Source organism: Phoxinus phoxinus (assembly GCF_949152265.1).
Source record: "Phoxinus phoxinus genome assembly, chromosome: 4".
NCBI classification, from domain to species: domain Eukaryota; kingdom Metazoa; phylum Chordata; class Actinopteri; order Cypriniformes; family Leuciscidae; genus Phoxinus; species Phoxinus phoxinus.
Window position 1 is genome coordinate 16,746,386 of NC_136879.1, and position 20,827 is coordinate 16,767,212.

At 41.6% G+C, this 20,827-nt stretch overlaps 2 protein-coding genes across 5 annotated transcripts in view; both read right to left on the reverse strand.

Annotated features, from left to right (window-relative positions):
- LOC306996447 (centrosomal protein of 295 kDa-like) overlaps positions 1-19,574 on the reverse strand; it is a 32,531-nt gene extending 12,957 nt beyond the window's left edge. Inside the window, exons 1-13 of one of the 4 annotated variants that reach the window (XM_079608943.1) lie at positions 19,547-19,574; positions 18,606-18,792; positions 18,388-18,525; positions 11,615-11,764; positions 11,226-11,350; positions 11,027-11,117; positions 10,838-10,945; positions 10,179-10,310; positions 9,722-9,905; positions 7,232-7,381; positions 6,936-7,145; positions 5,631-5,737; positions 4,407-4,559 (exon numbers count right to left, since the gene is read on the reverse strand). In XM_079608943.1, coding sequence (XP_079465069.1) covers positions 4,407-4,559; positions 5,631-5,737; positions 6,936-7,145; positions 7,232-7,381; positions 9,722-9,905; positions 10,179-10,310; positions 10,838-10,945; positions 11,027-11,117; positions 11,226-11,350; positions 11,615-11,764; positions 18,388-18,444 — 1,467 coding nt within the window. In that variant the 5' untranslated portion in view covers positions 18,445-18,525; positions 18,606-18,792; positions 19,547-19,574. Of the gene's footprint in view, positions 1-4,406; positions 4,560-5,630; positions 5,738-6,935; positions 7,146-7,231; positions 7,382-9,721; positions 9,906-10,178; positions 10,311-10,837; positions 10,946-11,026; positions 11,118-11,225; positions 11,351-11,614; positions 11,765-18,387; positions 18,526-18,605; positions 18,975-19,546 lie in introns of those variants that run through there. The other 3 variants (XM_079608942.1, XM_079608944.1, XR_013797084.1) reach the window with 3 other exon arrangements.
- Positions 1-20,827, reverse strand: part of LOC306997482 (serine/threonine-protein kinase pim-1-like) — a gene marked incomplete at its 3' end in the record, with an annotated part of 133,233 nt that overhangs the window by 95,368 nt on the left and 17,038 nt on the right. The gene's annotated exons all lie outside the window — the stretch shown is intronic.

A 20,827-nucleotide genomic window follows, 5' to 3' on the forward strand; every position in this document is an offset into this window, starting at 1 on the left:
TGGGCGTGCTCCCGTTTCATTCATATTTCGGAGACAAGCCCATCTTCTGGGTCTTCCGCTCTTCTTCACTTCCGCGCTACAATTCTAGTTTACCACTCTAGTCTCAGATTCTAGTCTAAACGGCTAGTTTCTCTAACTCTTAGCTTTAACTCCGCTTCAAGAGAGCCTGGCTCTCCGTTTACTTTCCGTTTCTAAGACTAAGTCTTTATTTTTATACAAGTTTTAAAGCTACTTCCTTGATCCAGCGTTTTAACGAGCGAAAGCTTAGCGCCTCCACTCTGCGTCAAAACAACCATGTGACGCAACCCGGAAACCCGCGAGGCTTCAAAGAAACAGCGCTAGCACCAGACGACTTTCCAACGACAAACACAGTAGGCTAATTCCCAATCTGGTCTTTGAAACAAAGCTAGTTAAGGTTGTCTGAGAATCCTCCGGTCTCTTGATTATTGAAAGTATTCCTTAAACTGTGTAATCTCTCTCTCTCTCTCTCTCTCTCTCTATATATATATATATATACACGCTACGTAATCGTTTTATAATCCTTTGTCTTGTTTATGCATATTGTTAAAGATACACTTTTGATCGTATATGTATTTCAAAGTGTCTTTTATTAAACTTCATTTAATCTTTGCCTGAGTTCACATGTGTTTATGAATCCATAAAATCTGAATGACAATGAAAGTAGATCTATGCTACCTTTTAATAAATGCTCTCCCACACTTTTAAACATTGCATAGTTTAGATATTCCCGGTCTGATTTCTTGGGGAGTAAGTTATCTCCATTAATGGCCATATGGATGTAATTCTGCTTGCCAAGAACTAAACAGATCGAAGTGTTGATGTAAATATTATATGTTATACGCACTAGTGGTTAAAGTTGTATTTCCAAGTACGACTGATTAAAATCATTCCCTTGCTCTGCATGAATTATTGTCGCGAGTAATCCTGATACATATTCATGATAGCTAAGGCGGTACAAGCCCATATTTGGAACCACTTTAAGGCGTATGCAAATAATATTCATCAAAACACATGAATATTTAATTTCCCATTTGAGTGCTAATTTCCCCAATTTATACTCAAAGCCAGTGTTGCTACAACTTCTTCACTTATAAGATCGATAATATCAGGGACAAAATTATAACTATGCAACCGTCTAATACAGTATAGCATCAGGAAGCGCATTGTAGTCTCCCTGAGGGAAATTTTGATTCATTCATTGCTATAGGAGAGGAAGAATTTTGCAAACTCGTCAAATCATCTAAATCGACAACTAGTATGTTAGACCCTATACCGACTAAGCTGCTGAAAGAGATGGTTCCAGATGTCATAGATCCTCTTCTTAATATCATCAATTCATCTTTGTCTCTAGGATACGTACCAAAAACCTTTAAGATAGCTACTGTATGATTAAACCGCTTGTTAAAAAAACGCAACTTGATCCTACAAAACTAGTCAATTACAGGCCTATCTCGAATCTGCCTTTTCTGTCAAAGATATAAGAAAAAGCAGTATCCTCACAACTGTGTTCCTTTCTTGAAAGAAATGATATCTGCGAGGATTTTCAGTCCGGATTTAGACTGTACCATAGTACCGAGACAGCTCTCGTTAAAGTTACAAATGTCTTGCTCTTATCATCCGATCGTGGTTGTATCTCTTTATTAGTGTTACTTGATCTTAGTGCTGCATTTGACACCATTGACCACAACATCCTTTTAAATAGACTCAAACATTATGTTGGCATTAGTGGAATTGCACTAGCATGGTTTAAATCATACTTATCTGACCATTATCATTTTGTAGCAGTAAATGAAGAGATGTCTTATCAATCACAAGTTCAGTATGGCGTACCACAAGGCTCAGTACTAGGACCGCTTCTGTTCACTCTGTACATGCTACCATTAGGAGATATCATTAGGAAACATGGAATTAGCTTTCACTGTTATGCCGACGATACTCAGCTGTATATTTCTTCAAAACCTGACGAAACCTACCAATTCACAAAATTAACGGAATGCATAGCTGATATAAAAAATTGGATGACTAGTAATTTCCTACTATTAAATTCTGAAAAAACAGAGATTCTAATTATTGGACAAAAAACTTCCACACGTAATAACCTAGAGTACTGTCTAACACTTGATGGCTGCTCTGTTAAGTCTTCGTCGTCGGTTAGGAACCTGGGTGTGCTCTTTGATACCAATCTTTCATTTGAAAGTCACGTGTCTAGTATCTGTAAAACCGCATTTTTCCATCTTAAAAATATATCTAAATTACTCCATATGCTCTCATTGACAAATGCGGAACAATTAGTTCATGCGTTCATGACCTCAAGACTAGATTATTGTAATACTCTACTGGGTGGTTGCCCTGCACGCTTAACAAACAAACTACAGCTAGTTCAAAACGCAGCAGCTCGAGTTCTTACCAGAACCAGGAAGTATGACCATATTAGCCCCGTTCTGTCAACACTGCATTGGCATTGTACATTTTAAAACACTGCATATAAATGTTAAAATATTGCTGATTACTTACAAAGCACTAAATGGTTTAGCTCCGCAGTACTTGAGCGAGCTCTTAACGCATTATAGTCCTTCACGTCTATTGCGATCTCAAAATTCCAGGGACAACGGATGCAAAATAGCCTTTTGGCTAATTCTGGTGCATTTGCAGCAATGCTAATTAATGTACACTGTCCCTGTCAAAAAAATAAATAAAATAAAAATAAAAACATTCCGGCCAGTTGATAATACCTAGAATATCAAAATCGACTGCTGGCGGTAGATCCTTTTCCTATTTAGCACCAAAACTTTGGAACAGTCTTCCTACCATTGACCGGGAAGCAGACACACTCTGTCAGTTCAAAGCTAGATTAAAGACACATCTCTTTGACCTAGCATTCACATAATGCATTATAGACTTCTATAACTCAATGTTAGGCTGCATAGATTAGGTCAGCCGGAACCGGGAACACTTCCCTTAAATCCTGATGTACTCGTTACATCATAAGAAGAATGGCATCTACGCTAATTTTAGTGTCTTTGTTTATCCCGAGGTTTTCCCGCAGCCTGCCGTATCCAGATCTGACGAAGGACATTCGCCTGGACCCGATGACAACGCAGTGCTGAAGTGCCAACTAGTCTCTCCCTATGGAGGATCCCTTCACCACTCTACAGATAAAGCATTGTTGCAAATTCGTGTATCTCCCCCGTAGTGATAAAATAAAATTCTGTATCAAATTTATAGGCAGGACAAGTAGGTTGTATAGGCTTGGTTTGTAGAGAATTACAAACATGCGCACATATATTCAAACGCACATAACTATAGAATTAATTCTTGATGCGCACGTGAGCGTCATCAGCATTTCTCACAGGTTCGTGTTTAAAGTCTGTGTAGAGAGAACGGAGTCGTCTTAGCGGCCCCTAATTTAATAACAAATTATCCTTTCGACGGAAGTGAATCAATCAAAACTAACTCTAGCTGGAAAGTAACATTATTCAATAACCGCTATGAAGCCAAAACAATCTGTTACCTTAAATTATACGTTTATCTCTGTAAAGCTGCTTTGAAACAATCTACATTGTTAAAAGCGCTATATAAATGAAGATTGTTTTATTGTTTTATTTGGATCCCCATTAGCTCCCACTATGTGGTCGAGTGAAAACTGTATGAACGATTCAGACTGAATCACAAATTGAAAATACGGCCAACGGAAACGTCAATTTCGCAAAAACTTCCATATAATCACAAAAAGGTTTTCGGCAATTCGAAAAAGGAATATTTCTCAAGACTGCAATGGAAACAGTTTTTCCGCATCTACAGGTCACCTGACGTACGTAACAGTCGATCGTTCTTTAAAGAAGTCGCGGTGTTTGGACAGAAGACGAGACCGAGCTCTTCATTAAACTCATAAAAGTCAAAAGTATTACAGGAATACTGGATTCTAGACCACAGAGAAATGCCACAACTGATCAAGAGCTTGAAGCAGAAGAGTGAGAAACACTCGTATGTGCCGCTCTCAGTGTAACAGTCTTTCCTTGCCACTAATGCTGGACACCCGCCTGCGTCTCCTTCATTAAAAATAATGGCTAGTACGGTGGCTGAGATATAAGTAAACCTACCAAAATCCGTCGCCATGATTGTTAAAATGACTTATCGCGAGAGGGAGAATTTTTTTTTTTACGTTTTAGTCACATAACTTCGGTTAATGGAGATGCCGTCATTTTGCAATAGTTATAAAAGTTTAGAGCAAATCTGTAATGGAAACGCAGCTAATTACACATTTTAATGGAAAGTTACTGCTGAATTCTCCCATTCCAGGGGAATTTCATATAAGTTTTTTGTGCAAGTGCAGAGTTACGGTGTCAACAGTATACGGCCCACACTCGTTCAGTGGACAGACGCACCTCTGGAGGCGCTGTGCTCTCCTGAGCTTCCTCGTCCTGCAGCGTGTGGCTCCTCTGGCTCTCTCTCAGGCGCTGCTCGAGCTCACGCCGCTTCTGCTCCAGCTCCTCCAGCACCGCCAGCTGCTCCTGCTGCCGGCCCAACAGCGCCGCCTCCTGGACACACACAACATCTTACTGTTCTGCTGACAGACCACTGCCAACTGTGGTTACAAAAGGCCTCCGAGGACCTCAGCGCCACGTTTATACTGAAGATAAAACCTTTAATAGTTGGCTAGATGCTCTTCATTTAATCCTAGAAAATATATTATAGTGCCCATATTATGCCATTTTAAAGATTCTTAAAGTTGTTTTGTTCCCTCTGAAGTCAGAACTAGACAACTGCGCCAACGGCGGTGGTACAGCAAATCTTTTTATGTGTATGTGAATATTATGACACGAGTGAAGCACAAAGCTTTGTACACAAAATAAATAGGTTAGCAATTAAATGTTACAGCGCAACCATGGAAACATTTGGATTTGTGCCCAAAATGGGAAACACATTCATTTGTTGACTTTGTATTCTTTGATTTTCCACAAATGTAACATTATTCCATTAGTTATTTCACTGGACATGGAATATTTTCTCTTTCCCAAATCTTCACTCACATCTAAGCCATTTTTCGAAAGGGGATTATAAACCTTTCTTCCTTTCGTTCACTTTTACTAGCAATATTTGCATCCATTACTGTATATATGACTCATTTATATTTGTGTGGAAATATAATTATAATATTTAACTTTACCATGATTTACGGATACTTATTTCAATGTTTAACAGGCTGTAGTTTGTAGGGCAGATGTCGTTTGCAGGCAGCCAATGAACGCCATAGGCTGGCATTATGCAAATTTGTTACATTGTTTCGTAGGTATGTAAAAGGAAGTAAGTGACTTAATTACTGACGAGTATTTTCTCTTTTACTACTATATTTGTCGTGCACTTTGATCTTTGCATACCTTTCACATTCACAAACAGCTCTATTACACACTACAAGAAAGGAAAAACCATAACAGTGAATGACGACAGTGAGCTCAGATCAAGTGTAGAGACCCTCATGAAGCATGTGTGTTACACAGGCATTCAGGTACCAGTAGTTTCACATCACAGCTCAGCCGCTTGAGCGCCGCCTGAAGGATCGTAGTGTACGGGAAGCGCATCATGTTGGAGACTGTGATCAGTGAACTCACGTGGGCCGCTCTGCTCTGGCTCTCGGCGGACGCTGGCTCCGGCTGGTCGCGCTCCTCTGGCGGCAGCAGCGTTCCTGCCACTACAGCTTCATCGCTCACGTCAGGCCCTGAGCAGCGACACCACAGCACTAATCAGCAGCAGACACGAGCCAGTGTGACACTGAGCACCATTCATTTATTAGGAGTGTAACAATACACGCATTCGTATTGAACCGTTTGGTACAAGGCTTTCGGTTCGGTACGCATTTTTCCTGCCGGTGCGATCACAACGTTGCCCAACATCACGTGACAAACGTAATGAAAGCGGAACGAAACTGCGCTACTCATTATTTTGTGCTTCGCGGACCGTTTATCAGTTTGGACCACCAATATCAGTGCAGCGCGAGCCGATCTTGATCAGGCGACACTGTTACTACACAGAGATCCAGTGAAGAAAGCATTTGAAGTAATAACATCACTGCGAGATCTCGTGAGAAGCATTCAGATGTCTCCGTTATTAACCGTAGATCTCTATTAGATCGAACAGCGCTGACGTGGAAACCAGGAGACACATTGTGCCGTGAATTAACTAGATATAGGCTTTAAGTCCACAGATCAGCAACATTCACCATGCATTTACTGTAGTAACACTCACTGTAATCATAGAAGTCTGGCAGGAAAAGGCACATCTTTTTCCAGCACTTCAAAACTCAAATATTATCATATTTAAATTATATTTTATTGTGATGACCAAAACATTATTTGTTCATCCTTCAAATATTACCCACATTTATATAAAACTAAAAGTCTCAAGATGTAGGAACCCTCAAAATAAAAAAGTAACTTAACATTTCAAGGAAATTTCTCTGGCATTTCTTTCTTTTTGCTGTATCAAAAACGTATCGAACCGTGAATTTTGTGAACCGTTACACCCCTACTATTAATATACTGAAAAATAAGTGAAATGCTTAAATTTACACACAAATGATCAGTTCAAGCACAAATGAAGGAAATGTGCCAGTGGTGTGTGGATTGGAGAAATCCATGTGACTTTTAGTCTATTATCCTATTACCGGTAGTTGATGAGAAAATAATTAGTCTAGCAAATTTTAAAGAGTCGATTGGTAATTTAAGGCTATGCTGTTGATTAGGATATTGATTTAGCAAATGTTGTTGCCAAGAAAGTGTCACTCAGAATGCTTCCCCCTTTAACCCAGTAAACACTTAAATAGTGGCATCATTCCTCTCATAACCAGTATTATTGTATAACGTGAACGTGCATCCTTAAAAACATTGTGCAAGTGCTGAACAATGCTGAAGCTTTACCGCTGTCAGGGTGCGCTAGGCTGGACGTCTGTTCTTCTACACTGCCCTCTGGTGCCTTTTCCTGGCCGCTCAACGATCCCGTTTCCACACTCAAGACTTCCACATCAGCGTCTCCCCCGTGTGACGTCAGCGCTGTAGCAGCGGCCCGCTGGCGGTCTCTTTGGCTCCTGATGCGGTCCAGCAGTCTCCTCAGAGCCCGTCGACCAGGATCTGCCAACACAAGAGAGAACATCATCATCATCATCGCGCTCCCGTCACTGCAGATCTGACATGCTGCTCTCCGATTGGCTGCTCACAGGGTGTTTCAGTCACAGGGGTATCAGGCTCCTCCCCTTCAGCTGCACATTCAGGGTCAAGGGTAACATCCAGCTCCTCGTCATGACTAGCAGCAGACAGAGGAGGAAGAGGTTCGGGCACCAGCTGCAGTACCACGTCACCTTTGACCTCTGGAGAAGATCAAATGAGGGAAAGCAGTCAATATGCAAAGAGATCTTCATATGCATTAGGACTTTCAAATCAAAATTAATTTTGCATAATCGTAAAAAAAAAAAAAAAAATTAACTGCACATTCGAATGCAAAAGAGACATGATGTAACTGACAGTGTTTGTTTGTTAGCTTATCCAGTACAGCTGCGTTGGTCATTTGTAATTGATGCTGACAAAAACACTCAAAAATCGTGCAACGACATACTTGTGCGGTCAGAGCGGAGCGTGTGTTTTATCAGCTGAAAACTGTCAACTGACACCGCTCAGTGTTAACTTCATGTGCGAGGGAATGTATAATCGCGAGAGTCTGTGAGAATGTGATGATCACGGGGGTCGGTGAGACTTGCGTGTTCTTCGCGGGTTGTTGCTTGAGAATGGGAGTAATAAAAAAAACTTTCTGTGGAACTACGTTGTATCTTTGGCTATTTTCACTCAGCACTCACTCAGATCATGTTGAGCGCCTGGTGTTTTTGACGAACACGTAGATGTGTAGTAGTGTTGCTCTCGTCAACGAAAACCATGACGAAATATCTTCGCCAACGAACCTTTATCACCTGACGAAAACGAGACGCAACGTAAATGCTGGTCATGTGACGATGACTAAAATTAAATGTATAATGCAATATTGGTGACGAATAAAAACGAGACTAAATGTGGTTTACAAAATAAAAACTATGCTAAAATGTCTCTTCATTTTCGTTGACTCGTTTTCTTCAAAACGAGACGAGATGAAATGTTATAACGTCACAGTGAATGAGAGAGTTGAGCGTGAGCCCATACACTTAAGCTTTGTCGGCTTTGAATTCTGGTCAGCGATCTGGTCAACCGATTATTAGCGAATTTAACAATATTATTCCATTAAAATGTCTCATTGATATATATGAATGCATAATCATGACTTTTGCCGGTTCTTTGCGACAGCTGTTATGTGCGTTATTGGCAGCGTCACCCTCCGGAGATTTTATTTTAAACATGGAGATTTATTTTAGAGAATAATCGCTCAACCTATTTGATATTCTATCATATAAACTAATTTATACTCAAAATACTCAAATCGTGACTCATCCCTGCATTGTTTCTTTTCCCAAATCTTCACTCACGTTCCAACCATTTTCTAAGGGGATTATAAACGTTTCTTCATTTAATTAGGCCTATTATATTCGTATTCTTCACTGTGGTAAAGTAGAAAACGCTGTAGGACAGCTACATTTGTACTTGCATGTCAAATTCTTTTTAACACAGTTTGTGCTTGTTATTAACATGGTAAGGCGCGTCAAGTTTAGTTGTAGGCTAAAGCTTCACTTTCTCTAGCAGCGCAATATCAAACACATAGCCTAAATGCCTCGCCGCTGTGGAGGATAAAATTCGCTCTTCAGACCATTTTATATCAAGTAGAAAACATGAAGATATCAGAAAAGAGATCGATGGTCTCTTCTGCTCGTGTCCCACATCCCTCTCAAAGCACAGAGTGGAAGTCTTTGTGTGGTAATATAAAACAAGTTTTATTTTGATTTTAAGCAACACCCCCCTACCCACCGGTAGTTGGTCCATTAGCAACGAGGTGGTAAAAAACTGCCACCGTCACAGCCATAAATATAATAAGAACCTTGTTTGAAATACTATATTGACTGGGTTAAAGAGAATTGCATTACTTGAGATACTAAAACACAAATTTTCAATGACTAAAACTAGACTAAATATCATCAGTTTTCGTCGACTAAAACTAACAAAAACTAAAATGCCAGCTTGACACAAAGACTAGACTAAAATTAAAACGGGCCGCCAAAAACATTACTAATGTGTAGTGAGAAGGGGACTGTTTCTGAATGGCAGTTTGCTGTTTTGTGTGTTAAAGCGTGTTTTCTCAGTTACTGATGCACGAACACGAGCAGAATTGCAGCCTAATTTTCCTTGCATGTACATTAAGGAAATTAGATTTTATTTAAGAATATTTGTTTCAAAAGTTAATTTACTTCAAAAAGTAAATGTCATTTAATTTCAATATAAGATGCGATGTTTGATTTGGTTTATATTTGCTTATTGCGCTCGCTTGCACCCTCTTTCCCTTGAACATTTAGTCTTCATTAGAATATTATTCGAATTTTGCTAATATTAAAGAAATTCAAATGTAGCTTTTCAGCCATTTTGACAGCCCTAGTTTGCATCATCACATCCAGAGCAACAACACACAGGGTTTGAGTGATCGTTCAGGTCCACTGAAGAGGGTCAGGTTATCCTTTAACTAGAGCTCATCTGACGATGAAACGTCTGTACTTCGGCAGTGAGGAGACAGCACATACTGCGCTCCTGCGTGTACACGTCCTGGAAGGCGATCTCCAGCTCCCGCTGCTGCTCGTCCCGGAGCTCTTCCTGTCTGTAGAGAGGCTGGAAGATCTGCGCCGGCACAACGTGGACCTCCTGTCTGCGGCGCAGCAGATCAGCCGTCTGCAGTCGCTCCAGCTCAGAGAGCAGCCGTGCACGGTCCTGCACACACACACACACACACACACACACACACACACAGAGGTGTAGCACATTTCATACACTCTGGCCATTCAAAATGCTTTACATAGAAAGGAATTAAAATAAATCAAAAAAATAAAAGGGAAATTAAAAAAGTTATAAAAAGTAATTAAAAGAGATACGATAGTTATAAAATGAATTAAAAGAGTAAAAAGATGACATAGATGAACGTAATTTTCCCATGGTGATTACACTGAGTCTGTGGTGCTCTTTCACACACTCGCACGGCTCTACCTGTGTGTGCTGCTCTCTCCGCAGCGCGTGTGTTCCCCTGAGACGAGCCTTCTCCTGCCGCTCGCGAGCTGCCTCTCGCCGCAGATCCTCCACCCGCTGGAGCTCCAGCGCCGCGGCCTGGCGAGCGCTCGGCTGAGCAGAACACACCACAGCATCCACCAGTCAAGCACCTTTTTATGCCGGTCAAATGCACTCGGGCGCCGCATGATTAACCTTTTAAACGGTATGGTGACTACGGTCCCATTTCTGCTATTAAACAGATTTTAAAGCCAAGTTGAAATAAAGACAGAAGGAAATACCATCGATTAACAGCCGTGTAGCTCACGTGTAAGGCTGCTTTTAAAGGTTTTTAAAAATGCATGTGAACACTGCCGGCGTTTATGATAATGTATTGCAACTTTGGGGCACATAAATGAACACATCATCTTCCTTGTGATCATTTGGCACCAAACACTGTGGAAAACATGGCTAAATTACATTTAACTAGATTCTACTGTAGTTTTATTCTTGCATTAAAACATTTTTAATCTATTTGGCTGGGAAACTGTAGTAGTTTGCTTGAAAAGACGATTTCTATGATAGAGAGGGAAAAAGTTTCATTTCAGAGCAAATACATTCATATCAAATCAAATCACATATTCTAATAAAAGATGAAATACCTGCTCGGTGTGTGTCTCCACAGCGGCGTGAGGCATGTGACAGTGTGTGCCCGAGAACAGCTCTGCTGCTGCTGACCTGAGAGGCGGTGGCGTGGCCTTCCCGATGCTCTGAGACAGGAAACACATCACAGGAATGACATCATGTGTGCTAACAGCTCTAACACAGAGAGTGACTGGCTGGCTCTGTACCTCCACTGGGTTCGGCGGAGGCGGCGGCAGACTGGCCACTCTCACGGCTCGCTTCTTCTCCACCAGAGCTTTCCTCCGAGCCTCAATGAGCCTGTCGTCACAACCACATCACATGATCGTGACACAAGGAAACAACAGTTTCCATGTGAAGCCTCTAGAGGCACAGATCGGTTTCTAGGGTGTTTCTTTGCGCACGGACCTGCAGCGCTGCTGCTCCTCCTCGTGTCTGCGGGCGCTGAGCTCTCGGAGCGCTTCCCGATGTCTCTCGTCCGCTCGCTCCTGCCTCTCCACACTCTTCTCAGCCAACGCCTCCAGATCCAGCTCCTGCACACAACACATTAAGAGATCCTTCACCCGGGCCGCAACTGAAGACTCGCGGTCATGCTGCAGACTTATGGGGGAAACAGCAAGCGGAGTGGATGGATATTTACCACCATAGGGTGGTTGTGTTCACACACTGAGGACACTATCATGTTCAAAAACAACATAAAAGTGAAAAAAAGTTAATATAAAAGTTTGCACTAAAGGTCCCCTTTAAATACAAGCGCAGGCCGCCTGAAGCCGCCTGTCCAGTCCTCGCTCACTCACATTCTCCTGCGCGCTGCGGCGTGCGTGCCCGACGGTCTTCAGGCTGTGCTGGTAGAGTGTGGACAAGGCCTGCAGTTTGAGCGAGTGCTGCTGCTGCCACTCGAGCTGCAGTGAGTCCGAGAGCATCTGGAGCTGCTGCTGTCTGCGCTCCTGCCCGACACAAACACCGCGTCAGTTAGAGGAGGCCAACACACACACACACAACCATACTTGCCATAACCTGCAACTCCACACACCGATTCAAAGCAGCTTTACAGGAACCATGGAGTTTGTGTCTAGAATATCTTCACGCCCTATAATCGCGTTTAGAGCTAGGTCGTAATATAGTTTACATTATGCAACGATAGGGCTGGGTGATAAAACGATAACTATCGTGATTAATTTTCCTCGATAAAACGATAACAAGAGTTTGATAAATGTCCAATATAATGTTTATGTGCCAAAAGCGTAATGAAACAGCGCTGCTCATTTGAACCGCGCTACACGAACCATGTATCCACTGGGCAGCGTGAGCAAACGTGTTTACTCTGATCGATGTCGCGCGAGCACTACACCGCGCTGTGAGATCCAGTGAGAAGCGCCTGATTTCAGTGAAGAGCATGAATGTCTCAGTGATGATTTAATAGTTTAAAGTCAGATGAGACAGCGCTGACAAACAGGAGAGACGCGGAGCGCAACCATACAGTCTGAAGGCTTTGCAATCTACAAATCACCATAATTTACCACAGATTTACTGTAGTAACACTAAACACGCCATGGCGGCAGAAATGTTGGATATGCATTTAGAATTGTATTATATTATTAATGTGGACATGTATTAAAGGAGTAATGGAATATATCATTTAGGGATGGGCATTTTTGTCATTTTCTCATTTCGATCATCAACAGGTCTCAAAAACGAGTACTCGAGTAATCAGGGGGGTGGGGCTTGTGCGGGGGGTGGGGCTTGTGCGGGGGGCGTGGCGTGTCCGTCATGAAAATGTTACGAAAATTAATGTTGACAAATAAAAATATGACATTAAACATGAAAACATGAACTTATGACTAGAAAAAATAACACGATGATGCATGAATGTTTTCGAAAAAGAAACATCTGAAAGGAAAAGCTGCTTGAGGTAAAGCTGAAGAGTAAATGATCTCTAGTAAACTGAAGCACGTTCTACGAAAACCTATGAGATTAATAATCAGATATCCTAGATACATAACATAAACGTAACATTACAACTTCCATGAACAAAAGGACGCGAATGCGCATGTGAACTAGTTTTTTTACAGTCAGTGGTTTGATAGGGAAATCTTGGATGCGCTATTCCCTTAACAGCGCGCTGATACACGAGCAACTAAAGCACAGAGAATTTACAACACTATCACAATCCTGTTCTCATTATAATGCTGAATATCTTGAGTATATTGCCGCTGCACATCTTGCACTTAATTTCATTTTTCATGATAGAAAGTGATTACAGTGATCACTGCGCGTTTTCAAAGCCATAACTAGAAACAACCATCTTCCAATCTTGCAATGGAGCTGAGACTGAAGAGTGAATGTGCGGTCGGTAAACTGCAGTTTTTTGCTAGCTGGTTATTAAACTAAATTAAACACGTCTTGTATTTGTGATTAATCAGATATAGACAACAAAAGTAATCTTGCAACTTACATCTGCACAAAAGGACGCGAATGCGCACATGAACTTGACCGTGCGAGTCTGATGTGTAACACGTGAGCGAGCTTCCTTTAACAGCGCTGAAAAACTAAAGCTCAAAGAATTTACAAAATTATATTACAATCGTGTTCTCAGTATAATGTTATGTAATATAGATTAGCGCCGCACATCTCGCACTTAACTGCATTTCATGATCAAGTAAGTCCTGGCATCCCTGCAGTGCAGTGATTTTCAAATCCAGTTTCACTTTATTTCGCCGGTCTGGAAGGCGTGCTCTCTTACGGTAACCAATCAGACCTCAGGAACCGGCCCAAATGCCGCAATAACCAATCAGGAAAAATACGAATATATTTTTTTAAGTCAGGGCGATCATTGTTTTCATGATCGATCGTCGCTGTCACGAACGAGTATCGAGTACTCGATCGCTCTTGCCCATCCCTAATATAGGCCTAATTACAGTTTTTTTGTGATTAAAGGATTAGTTCACTTTTTTTAAAAACTTTTGCTGATAATTTACTCACCCCGATGTCATCCTAGATGTCCATGTCTTTCTTTCTTCAGTCGAAAAGAAATGAAGGTTTTTGATGAAAACATTTCTCCATATAAGGAGGATCAAGCCCTAATTTATCCCTGGTTGCTTGTTTAAAGGAGGTGACTAGTTGGTTACAGCAAAACTGCTTGCAGTTAAATGCCAGCAAGTCATGGTGTTTGGGATGAAGGCTGACAGTGGTTTAACCGATTTTCTAGGTATATGGGAAACATACGTTCAGCCTAAAAATAAGAAATCTAGGTGTAATTTTTGACTCTGCTCTTATGTTTGACCATCAGGTTAAAAATGCGGTAAAACATTGTTTTTATCAGTTAAGGACTACTGCGAAAATGAAATCTTTTTTGTCTGTTCCTGATCTGGAAACAGTGATCTACGCATTCATCTCCACACGCTTGGATTACTGCAATGCTCTATATGTAGGAATTAGTCAATCTCTTATTTCAAGATTGCAGCTGGTTCAAAACGCTGCAGCGAGGCTCCTTACTGGTATTAAGAAAAGGGAGCATATTACTCCTGTTTTGAAAAGGCTTCATTGGCTCCCTGTGAAATATCGGATACAGTATAAGATTTTGTTATATGTTTATAAAGCTGTTCACGAGTTGGCCCCGGAATATATCAAGGACTTGGTGCTTATGAACTCTGGTAGATCTCAAAGGTCCTTTAATTGTTTACTGCTCTTTGTTCCAAGAACTCGTCTTAAAACTAAAGGTGATCGAGCTTTTTCAGTCGCTGGCCCTAGACTGTGGAATGCTCTTCCCCCTGATATTAGATCTGCACCGTCAGTTGATGTTTTTTTTGTTTTTTTGTGATCAATTATTTATTTATTTTCTTACAATCATACACATTGGAGAGGAAACACCTTCACAAGAGAAAAATAAGCCAATTACATCATCATTGAATATACATAAGCACATTAAAATGTTACTTATTCTGATGCCAGTTTCTCTTCTCCTCCCCATATCCTACCCAACCAAAAACCCCCCTCCAACCCCTGACAAGATTCGCTCAAGGTCTTGAGCCAAAAAAAAAAAAAAAAAAAAAAAAAAAAAACACACACACAGCCCACTCCCACCGCCACCCGTCCACCCCTCTGACATCCACAGAGATCCGCACCACACCATAGAACCCAGAGCAGGACATTGGATATTGTGTATATGTTAGATAAATCTCATATATCTGAAAGTATCAAGCACATCCTAACCTCTTCCCTCACATCATAAAATCAAGAAAAATCAGATGTAAACAATAGTAGAAAGAAAAAGTCTGACCTTATCTACATCATTTCATTTATTTTCTCTAATACCTCTGACCAACAGTCAATATTGGAGGTTTTAGCATAATGTAAACGTGCTGTAGAAAGCTCTAATTGAACAATTTCCCGATAGGAGGAGAGCCACTTCCTCATTGACAAAGTATGTGGGGGTTTCCAACGACAGACTATCATTTTTTTGGCGGCTGTCAAACCAGCCAAAAGAAGACGCCTATCGTTAATACTTAGCTTTAAAGACGATGTGTCATTGAGCAGAAGCAAGCATGGAGAGAAAGGAATGGGTCCTTTGATGATACTAGACATGGTGGATGAAGCACTATGCCAAAATCTATTGACCTCTGGACACTGCCACACCATATGGTAAAAAGTAGCAATAGTATTGTCTGGACAGAAATCACAATATGGGTTATCTCTAAATTTCATTTGCTGTAATCTTCGCGGGGTTAAATAGGACCTATGAATTAATCTATAATGTATCATTTGATGATCTGGGTTTCTAGATGATAAAGAAATATTTGACCAAACCACAGACCAGTCTGGGTCCTGAGAGATGTTAATATCTGTCTTCCAGAGTCTGATAAATGATAAAGGTTTATGTGAAGCTGTAGTCATGAATTTATATAACTCTGAAACAATACCCTTGATTTTACCCTTAGTATCAAAAATTACATGAAGGGGATGATTCCCCAACTCAATACCCCAAGGAACGCCCTGAGCGCGCATAGCTGTGCGTAACTGTAAATAAAAAAAGAAAGTGCCCGGCAGATTATAAGCTCTCTCTAGGTCATGGAATGCACGAAGACCCTGTTCCCCTATGATATCCTTAAGGACACAGACCCCTCTATTGCGCCACTGAGGGAACATAATTGGTTTCTTGTCAATTAAAAGCGAGTGATTATTAAAAATAGGGGATTGAGCGAAAAATGTGTATGGAATTTTGGCACATCGGTGGACTTTATGCCACACAGTGAAAAAATAAGAGATTATTGGACCAAAATTGCGTTTAACTATACTATGAGGTATATTAGAATATACCAGACTAGGCAGACAATATGGATATGTTAATCGTTCTTCAATGGGACGCCATGACACCAAAATCTCTGGATTCGACCATATAGCAAGTGGGCGCAAAACAAAGCTCCAGGAGTACCACTCAAAATTGGGCAAATTTACACCTCCTGAAAATCGATGTCTTTGTAGAGTAGATGCTTTGATTCTGGGTTTTTTCCTGTTCCATAAATAAGAGCTAATGATTGAATGTAGCTTCTTCCAGTAACCACCCGGTGGAGCTAGGGGGATCATACTACTCACAAAATTAACACGAGGCAATATGTTCATCTTAATAACTGAAAGTCTGGACTGAAAAGAAGTAGGGAGCGTCCCCCATCTATTCAGGTCACCCTCCACATTTTTTAGAACTTTATTATAATTGTCAGCAGTTAACAAGTTGAGTGAGGGACTGATGGACACTCCTAGATATGTAAGATTACTAACAACTGGAATATTAAAAAGTGGTATCTGGTCATCCAGTCCCCCCAACAACAATAAAGCCGATTTTGTCCAGTTTATTTTGTAGCCTGAAATACTGCTGAAATTCTTAAAAATGTCAAGAAGATGTGGAAGGGATTTAGAGGGATTTTTTGTGAAAATTAAAATGTCATCTGCATACAGAGAGATACAATGCGATGTGTCTTGAACAATGATTGGTTCTAAAGCCTCCGACTGCCGTATTGTCTGGGCAACAGGTTCCAAAGATAAAGAAAATAAAAGTGGAGATAGGGGGCAACCCTGACGGGACGATCTTGTGACTGGGAACCTAGCCGAACAGTTGTTGCCCGTTATAACGACTGCAGAGGGATTAGTATATAATAACTTTATCATAGAGATAAAGCTATCACTAAAACCCATAACTTGGAGGACAGACCACAAATAACCCCATTCCAATCGATCAAAGGCCTTCTCAGCGTCTAAAGAGAGAATGGCATTTTGATCTTCTGAATTGGAGGCAAAATCTATAATATGAAGCAAGCGACGGACATTATCCGATGCTAGTCTAGATTTAATAAACCCAGTTTGATCATGATGAACCAAGTGTGGCATGTAGCGCTCTAAACGTGTGGCTAAGACCTTAGCATATAGCTTGACTTCACAATTCAGAAGACTTAGAGGCCTATAGGAGGAACAGTCATAAGATGGCTTGTCCTTCTTAAGGACAAGCGGCAGCATGTTTACTATTAGGCTACTGTCGCTTTAAGACCGGCACGCGACGCATTTAATATACACGCATATGACACAAGCACTAGATTTTCTCTCAAATCTTTGCTTTCACTTTAGACATAACCAACTCTGTATATGTAAACCGTGTGCGTTTTTGACAGCATTAGCGCAATGACTCTAAAGATAACTTAGTCCATTATCCAGGCGCTGTTAGTTCCTGCGCTTCGGGTGTAAGCTCTCAGGAAAGCACACGTTACTGTGCGTTCACGAGCTCCGGCAAGGGCGGCGCGTTTTGGACGGCGAGAAGAGTTGAAATCAAGTCAACTTTATGGTAATAAGCTATGACGCGGTTCGGCGGCAACCAATCGGAGTGTAGAAGTCCTCCGCCTGAGAGGATACCAGAGAACACAATCCTGTAAACTTTGGTTCCGACCACATTAGTTCCTAAGCAAAATGGAGGAAAAGTTAATTTATGTTGCGGGTTTCCCCCAGCATTTCTTGCTGTTTCTATGATATTCTCTGGATGCGCGGGTTGATCCAAAATGAGCGGGTGCCTGCGGTTATGAGTCATCCAAAAATATTTCTAAGACATTAGGGTCGGTCGGGTCGTTTGAAATAAAGATGCCAATTAAACCTTTGTAATTGATATAGTACTAGACACAATTTTCTATGAAATACATAGGCCTACACTTTATTGGCTGAATAACTGGCGCGAAGATGACGGTAGAGATGGAGGCGGCAAGAGAAAAGGTGAAGACTGGGGAGTGGAAGCTCCGCAAATACACAAATGGAAAGAGCAAAGTGTGGGAGACATTTGCCGAAATAATGAAAGATGATGACCAAAGTGCTGGCTTTGTCATGTGTACTTCTTGTATGCCCGATTTCCCAACACGTTGAACTGAGCAATGCCATTGTACCATTTTAATAGGCTACTTTTAAACGCATATAGCTCAGTAATGCCCGTTTTATGTATTTTCTGAGAGGGGGCGGGATTTTTGTTGGGAAAGTCGGGGGAGAGACACACACTTCGATTAGACTGGATAAACACATGCACTCTTGTTGTTGGTCTCACCTTAGGACAAATGTGACATTTGCCAAAACCATCGGCTAATTTTGGGCACCAGCACATCCAGCAGTATCCGTATATCGTCACTCACGGCCCACTCAGCGTACTTTCTGACCGCTGTATTTAAAATGGGTTCATCAGCTCCTGTAGGAACACATTTGCAGAGTTTAGTAAAGCATCATCAAACACATCAACAGTGAGCAGTGTTGGAGAAGCCGACTCACGTGTCTCTGGGAGGATCAGTGCGCCTCTGAAGTCCATCAGCTTGACCTGCAGACTGTTCGGATATATGAGGATGTTCTTCATGTGTGTGTTGTGAAAGATGCCGTGATGCATGCAATGCTGCAGCGCCACAACGAGCTGCCGAATGATGTGCTTCACCACAAACTCAGTCGGGCTGCCTCGGTTTCTCTGGACATATTCAAACAAGGTCATGCCGTGATGCGGATATTCGAGAACCAGGATGTCTTCATCTTTCATCACAAAAATGTCATATAAGTGCATGACGTGTGTGCTAGTCAGAGGCTTCTGTAGCAGCAACATCGCCGCTGCGTCTCGGCTCAAAGGAGTGGAATAGCCAGGCTAAAGAAAAGAGGTCGACAGAAGGTTAGTTGACTCCTAACTAATCTCTGATCTCGTGACTAAAGGCCCAGGATACTTTTTCATCTCGCGAGCCTTTCAAAGTAAACTCTTGAGCTGCCCTGTCATTCATTCGAGCCATCAGTCAATTAATCACATGTTTATATTCATTTAATTACTTAAATATACTTGGGAATAAACCACATACTTTGGGCTTAAAGAGTTTATTAAAGATGAAAGCAATGTACTTTACAACTGATGTTTCTAGGCTTTCAACTATATCTTATACGGTCTACATACAGGTTTATCAATTACCAAATTAGAATTTAATAAACGATTATTGGAGAATTTCATGAAGAATAAAGTTGTCAACTTTCAAAGTCCACCAGCTTCTCAGGCCGGCTCTTCCTAAAAAACCTGATGAGCACCTAAAAAGTGAAGAAAATTGTTGCAAATGTAAGTAATCTGATCCATTTTAGTTTATGTGCATCTACAATCTTCACTTCTGATCAAAGCTGTATGTTTATGTCAGGACTGAAGACTAAAGGCAGAAGAGAACAAGAGGGAAAAAGTGTGAGTAACATACTCGTTTGCTATCCGACTTGCGGAATCCCATTTAATCAGTACGGTCGCCTCTGGTTTTTAGCTCCTTCACCACCTCGTAAAGAGATCGAAAGGATCCTGAAAAACACACGTTAGCATGTTAATAATATCCAGCATGAGCCTGAAGTCCAGCCGCAAACACACCTGAGGCCAGGAGACCACAAGAGTAGAGATTACACTAAAGCCAGAAGCATGAGTGACGATAATAAACACTCACTGCGTGTCTACACAGAGCTTACGTCTCTTCAGAAAGCTGTCAATGAGAGCGTCACAGATTATGTCATTCGCGCAGAGACCGCTATTACAGCTTTGAGAAATGCGGAAGAGACTTTAAGTGATGGCTTGTTGATTGCAATGGTTCTGAAGGGCCTACCGGACTCTTTTAAGCTATTTTCCATCCACATAACCCAAAGTGATGAAACGATAACTTTCACGGAAATTAAAACAAAGCTGAGGAGCTATGAGAGCACAGAAAAGTTTAGTGCTGCTTGTTTAGAGGATGACAGCGTGATGAAGGTGAAAGCAAGAGACGGGTGGAATATGAAATTGACCTGTTTTAACTGCGGGGACAGAAGGAACATAAGGCTGTGGAGTGCATTTCTACTACGAGTGAGCATAGAGAACAGCGACAGTGGTGTCATCTTTGCAAAAGTTCCACGCACAGGGATGTGAATTGCAGGTGGAGAAAGCGGGACAACGTGAAGCAGGTGGTGGATGAGGAGGACCACACCTTTGCTTTTAAGGTGGGCCAAGTGGATGCCGTCCTGACCAGCGGGGTGAGGGAAAAAGGTCTCATGGTTGATACAGGAGCCACGTCGCATATCATCCGGGACATTACACAGTTCAAGGACTTTGATAAAAGTTTTGAGCCACATAAGCACATCCTAGAGCTGGCTGATGGAGAGAGGACCAGCGGAAAGGTACGGCCAAAGTTCGCCTGAGAGACAACAATGGTCAAGTGGTGGAAACGATGCTGATGGGGGCGCTGTACGTCCCATCTTTTCCACAGGACATCTTCTCAGTCAAGGCAGCGACGTCCCAGGGAGCGACGGTCATTTTCAAAGAAGGTCAGAACAGACTTCAATTAAAAATGCAATTAGACACGAAACCTCAGCTCCCTATTCACCCCATCAGAATGGGACAGCTGAGAGGAGCTGGAGAACTTTGCTTGACATGGCAAGGTGTATGTTAATCGAGAGTAGCTTACCAAAAATGTTATGGACGTATGCAATCCAGACTGCAGCTGTTATTCGCAACAGACGTT